Source organism: Daucus carota, chromosome 2, assembly GCF_001625215.2.
Source record: "Daucus carota subsp. sativus chromosome 2, DH1 v3.0, whole genome shotgun sequence".
NCBI lineage: Eukaryota > Viridiplantae > Streptophyta > Magnoliopsida > Apiales > Apiaceae > Daucus > Daucus carota.
In genome coordinates, this window is record NC_030382.2 from 26,218,422 (window position 1) to 26,224,356 (window position 5,935).

General features: G+C 37.0%; 1 protein-coding gene across 1 annotated transcript; it reads left to right on the forward strand.

Moving 5' to 3' along the window:
* Positions 1-1,163: 1,163 nt before the first annotated feature.
* On the forward strand, positions 1,164-4,435 carry LOC108206090 (protein trichome birefringence-like 38). The gene is made up of 5 exons (XM_017376274.2): positions 1,164-1,557; positions 1,922-2,093; positions 3,387-3,562; positions 3,644-3,802; positions 3,912-4,435. The coding sequence occupies exons 1-5, from the start codon at positions 1,274-1,276 to the stop codon at positions 4,201-4,203; spliced, it is 1,083 nt and encodes a 360-aa protein (XP_017231763.1). The 5' UTR covers positions 1,164-1,273; the 3' UTR covers positions 4,204-4,435.
* The last annotated feature ends 1,500 nt before the right edge of the window (positions 4,436-5,935 follow it).

The window sequence follows — 5,935 nt, forward strand, 5'->3', positions numbered from 1 at the left end:
CCATCGACCAGAACTGCGATTCCATGCAAATTTTCATCATCAAATCAAGACACCCGCTTACAATGAAGAAGCGAAAACAAAACTCTCTCTAAGAAGAGAAAACAACCTTAGATCTACAGCGGAACCACAAAAACAAGAGAAATCAGACTCAAAATCCACCCGATTGAAACAGAGAGGAAAGACAGCGAAATCTCCGATGGTTTTAGATCTAAAAATTTTCCCGAGAATAGATCTGGAATAGAACCACAAAAACAAGAGAAATCGGACCGAAAACCCACCCACTTGGAAGAGAAACAGCGAAATCTTCGATGATTTTAGATCTAAGTTTTCTGAGAAGAAGTATTATTTGAAAACTATGAAGAAAAACAAAGTAATTAACTGATTTGGGGCTTTCCACCGGTGAAAACCGATGGAAGCCCCAGGCGGCTACGACAAGAGAGATGCTAGACTCCAGAGAGAATTAGGGTTATCTCAATCTGGTATTTATGTTATATGTTTAGAAGTCGGGCTTAAAGTTAGTGATAAGGTAGTTATAAACTAATTACTTAATGCTAGAAACTGATTTAAAGTCAGCAGTGAGTTTGATATATTTTTGGTGACTTAATTTTTTAATTATTTTTATCAAAATTATTCATAAGTAATAATTAATAAGTCACTTTCATTAATAAGTTAAATTATCTTCCTGATTCAATTGCTTGATTCACTGGGCTGGCCGCTGGAGATATTGTATGGGTAGAAAATAAACTTGTGTAAGGGTGCATGATTTGTGGAACTGAAACGTACACATTCATTCATGTTACTCATTCACATTTGCTCTCCGTGACTTGCCAGCGAGCCACTTTGAAGAATGGAGAACAATCCAAGATTGCATGTCACCATTTACCATTTCTTTACTCTCAACAAAGACTCCCAGTCTACTGCATTCACAAATCACAAGTCTGTCAAGTCTCTGCACACACACACTCTCACCTCACTCGCATAAATATCACATTCTATGTAATTCCATTTACCATGCGGATTTAGAATAATCAGAATTTTAATTATTAAAATATTTAGTAGTATCGAAAAGTTAATAAATTTTTCCTACAAATTTTATGTTATTAAATGTTTAAGTTTCGAGTCATTAATAAGAAGGTTTCTTCTACACTAACATAAAACATGTTAATTAAATGGGTGATTAGCTGGCTGCTGAGTGCTGTGTGTATAAATAAGAGGTGCTGCACAGCTTTTAGGCAGGGGTCTGTCTTTACATGCACCTTTTAGAGCTAGCAAAATGAGGTTTTGCTACAGCTTGGCTTTGCCAATATTATTGGCTCTGTTTATAATTCAAACAGAACAGAGTGTGTATAATGAGACTGGTTTGAGAGGTAAGAAGTTGGGAGGAGGTGGTACATGCAATTTGTTTCAAGGGAGATGGGTTGTTGATTCTTCCTACCCTCTTTACCAATCTTCAAGTTGTCCTTTTATAGACCCTGAATTTGATTGCATTAAGTATGGCCGTCCTGATAAACAGTACCTCAAGTATTCTTGGCAGCCTGACTCTTGTAATTTGCCCAGGTATGTCTCTCTGTGTGTTTTACTCTCTAGTGTGTGTGAGAGAGGGAGAGAGAGGGAGAGAGAGGGGGGGGGGGGGGGGGGGGGGGGGGGGGGGGGAGAGGGGGGGGGGGGGGGGGGGGGGGGGAGAGAGAGTTGATTATGGAAATTTCTAGCTTGTATGTGTAATTATTTTTTTTTGACAGATTTGTGTGTGTAGTTTTGTACTAATACTTGAGTATGTGAAATTTTGTAAGAAGTTTCCATTTTGGTCACCATTTAATGATTAGTACTTTACAAATGAAAGTGATTGTGTATGTTTTTGGTTACAAGAGCAATGATTCTAAATATGCAGAGTGTTATAAATGGCCTGACATCAAATGTACAGGTTTAATGGGCTAGATTTCCTGAAGAGATGGAGGGGAAAGAAGATAATGTTTGTGGGTGACTCATTGAGTCTGAACGAGTGGCAATCCTTGTGCTGTATGGTTCATGAGTGGGTGCCAAATTCAAGAACCAAATATGTTAGAACCAATTTGATTTCATCAGTAACCTTTGAGGTAAGTGAAGTGTTATGTTTTCTTTTCAGTTACTGTGTTATTCTTTATTGTTTCTTACAATGAAAATTGTAGCATGGAACTGTCAGTTTCTTTCTTTTGAGATGGTTTTTTGTTGCTTCCAATACTCCTTTTGCTGCACAAATGTTTTTATTGCTAAATAAAAATATTATTCCAAGTTTCAAATTTCAATGTAACTGCTCCCGAGTTCAAATTAGAGACGAAAACATGAGCATGCAGGAAAGCGATAAAATTTTCTCTTCATGTCGTACTCCAGGCATATTTTTCCGCTTCCTAGAAAATTCAGAGACAATAATAAACAGGCTGTTAGAGGAATGAGACTGCCACTCACTTTCATAATTCTGGTTCTGAATTTGACAAAGGCCTTAATCTTATCATCACATGAAGTTTATATTCCGACATTAGTCACCATAATGTGATTAGTGTACTTCTAATATAGATTAATGCCTTGAAAACAATAAAATCAATTATTGGCAAAGAAAATTAAAAGGGATCTGTCGTTTTCCTATACAATTATTATAATCCCTACTTTTCTATGATCATCTATCTAGATGTAAAGCATAAGTTTCTTTGACTGAACATTCTTGAACATGAATATTACATGACAACTTGAAACTGAAATAAATATCATTTCATTTTGATAAGTACATGTAGTTGCAAAATGAAGGGAAAAAAGTTATGTTACTTTTAATTAAGCTATTATAAGTTGATAGGTTATATTTGGTAATAGTTTTCATTGTTCATAAGCTGAAAAAAATGTTAGCGAATAACTTCACCAGTCCTGGCAAAGATGATTCACCGAGAATTTATATACTCCAGAATCATGTGTCGAAGAATGTTAATTGTCAAAGTATGACATGTATAACATAATTTCATCCGAAAAGGTTCTAGTATTTAGGTGGCTGCAACTTGAACTTATTGTTCCTGACAGCTTCCTTAGTAGTGCTTTTGTTGGACTCAATAATGTGAACAAAATCGGTTGCCCATTCAATTTTTCTCCTTTTTGGCATATTACAAACTTTGTGATGCATTAGGCATTAAAGTACAAAGGAGGATAGGTGAAAATTGAATCCATGACCCGTGGTGACCATAGGAGAGGCCGAGTGAGCCTTGTCACTAGGTTATTAACGAATCATCTGCATAAGTTATATTTTGCTTAGAAAATACATTTAGCTTCAGTAATGTGCATAAGATGTAGATAAATGCCTGTAGTTTATTAACAAGTAATGTGACTATTGTCCCTTAATCTTAATTTCATCACTAAACAATATGCAGGACTATGGAGTATCAATAATGCTATATCATTCAGTTTACTTAGTTGACATGGTGCGAGAAAGTATAGGGACTGTTTTGAAATTGGATTCAATTATGGGAGGAAATGCATGGAGAGATGCAGATATGCTAATATTCAACACATGGCACTGGTGGACTCACACAGGAAATTCTCAACCGTAAGATTCGTGCTCTCGTATATGTCCTTAATCTGCTATAAGTTTCTTAAGAATGAGATTCATGTGTTTTCTGCATTTCAGATGGGACTATGTGCAAGATGGAACCACCGTGAAGAAAGACATGGACCGCTTAACAGCATTTTACAAAGGACTAAGCACATGGGCTAGATGGGTTGATACGAACATTGACCCTTCTAAAACCAAAGTGTTCTTTCAAGGGATTTCTCCAACACATTATCAGTTAGTGATTTTTAAAACGATTGAATTACATACATTGATATACTATAAAAAGTATTTCGATCTTAATCATCGCAGGTTGAGTAACATTATGAAAATCATGTGTATACAGGGGTAGGGAATGGAGTTCGGCTTCAAAAAGTTGCTATGGGGAGCTAGGGCCGCTAACAGGTTCAACATACCCAGCAGGAGAACCTTCAGCTTCTCTTGTTTTGAAGAAAGTACTGAGTTCAATGAAGAAAAAAGTTTACCTACTCGACATAACAACACTTTCTCAGCTAAGGAAAGATGGTCATCCTTCGGCTTATAGTGGTGATCATTCTGGAGTTGATTGCAGCCATTGGTGCCTTCCTGGATTGCCTGATACTTGGAATCAACTTCTATATGCAGCTCTGGTGATGTGAACATACAGACAGATATATGAAAAGAAAAGTATAGATTGTTCGGTTTCCATTTCAATATAAGATTTTACTTGTATCATATTACCGCCATTAATTGTGTAATTATGGGTCTGGAAGATATATGATTGGCTGTGGCTGCCGCGGCAGAATAGGGAAAGAAGAATCAACTGTAAAGTTACTAATCAAGCACATCTGATTGCCCTGAAATGAAATAAAAATAGACTTTGATTTCTAAGTTTGTTTGTGGAGGTTACTCTGAAAGATTTTCAGGAGTTATACTCATAAAGCAGGAACTATTCATTCCAGTAAAGTGAAGTTAAGGCAACTTAAGTAGTTAGTAACTAACATTAGAAACTCAACACAACCTAAGTAGTTAGCAACTAACATTGGCAACTGCATGTAGCATCATCAGTTTAACTTCCAACAAATTGGGCATATAGATCATCCATGACTGTAAATGCATGATACAAGGACCGTTAATAACCTAGTGGCAAGACTCCTTTCATGAAGAAAGGTGAGGCACCTGGTGGTAAGACTCCTTCCACTCGCCCCTCATGAAGAAAGGCGAATCGGTAAGACTCCTTTCATGAAGAAAGGTGAAACACCTGGTGGTAAGACTCCTTCCACTCGCCCCTCATAAAGAAAGACGAATCCTCATGCCTCCCCCCCAAAAAGTTTCATAGAGAGAAAATTATGTAAGATCCCAAAACAACACACCAAACCAAATGAAATGGAAACAGATTCCTGAGCACGCCTCAAAAAATTAGAGTCACAGTTTACAAATTATCTATGCCAGGTATGGATAGAACATATGAAAATTAGATGGGAAAACTTGAAACTTCAAGTGAATTGCTTGCACTAATCCGAATTCTGTCCCACTTAAAGATTTTGATGTTAAAATAACAAATGAAAATGACTGTTATTCAGTTTGTTAGCAATGCATGTAGAAAAGGACTTTCTTGGAAAGCTGTAACTGTAGCTAGTTGCAGTGCAAAATCATCTTCTGAACTTCAAGATAGCTATTGTAATTTATATGTGAGTACTGACTCCACCAGTAGAATTATATCAAGGGTTCAAGACTGCCAGGGACGTGCTTAACGGGCATATGATTTCTGGACCGTTGGATGAATATCCAGCTGCCCAGATTAAAACAAATACACATCTGGCACTTTTTAACCGCTGGACGGGGTTATTCTACCCCGTCCGGCGGTTAAAAAGCGCTGGACAAGCCCCATCCAGCGCTTTTTAAGCACTGGACATATAAAAACAATTGTTATAATCTGCGCCGATGGATATTCATCCAACAATCCATAAACTATATGCGGGTTAAGCCGTTCCTGGCAGTCGCCCTTATACAAAGGTATCAGAGACTCTATTCAGTACCTGTATTACAAACGTGCTCCTAGTACCTAAATTATGTTATCAGACTCCGTCTAAAAGTGTATACACATTCAAGTGTGTTCAAGGGTCAGTCTCAACAACATTTTTATAATGTTGTAAGTTATTGGCCTAAAACAAAGTGGTTAAATATCCATAGTTATACTCAAGTACAAGGACGAGTGTCCGACATAGATGGTCAACAATAAAACCATAGTAATTTTGACTCCAGGAGTATTGTGTATATGCTGGAAACTGTAATCAACAATAAAACCACAGAAATTTTAACTACAGGAGACCTTGATTCATTTAATGTTCATTTCTGATATAAGGGGCTAAATATACGCAAAACAGGAAG

What these genes read in the sequence shown, in the direction of transcription:
- LOC108206090 (XM_017376274.2), top strand. Translation starts at nt 1,274, where the DNA reads ATGAGGTTTTGCTACAGCTTGGCTTTGCCAATATTATTGGCTCTGTTT. An exon ending in GACTCTTGTAATTTGCCCAG is followed by an intron (nt 1,558 to 1,921) that starts GTATGTCTCTCT and finishes TCAAATGTACAG; the next exon opens with GTTTAATGGGCTAGATTTCC. An exon ending in ATTTCTCCAACACATTATCA is followed by an intron (nt 3,803 to 3,911) that starts GTTAGTGATTTT and finishes ATGTGTATACAG; the next exon opens with GGGTAGGGAATGGAGTTCGG.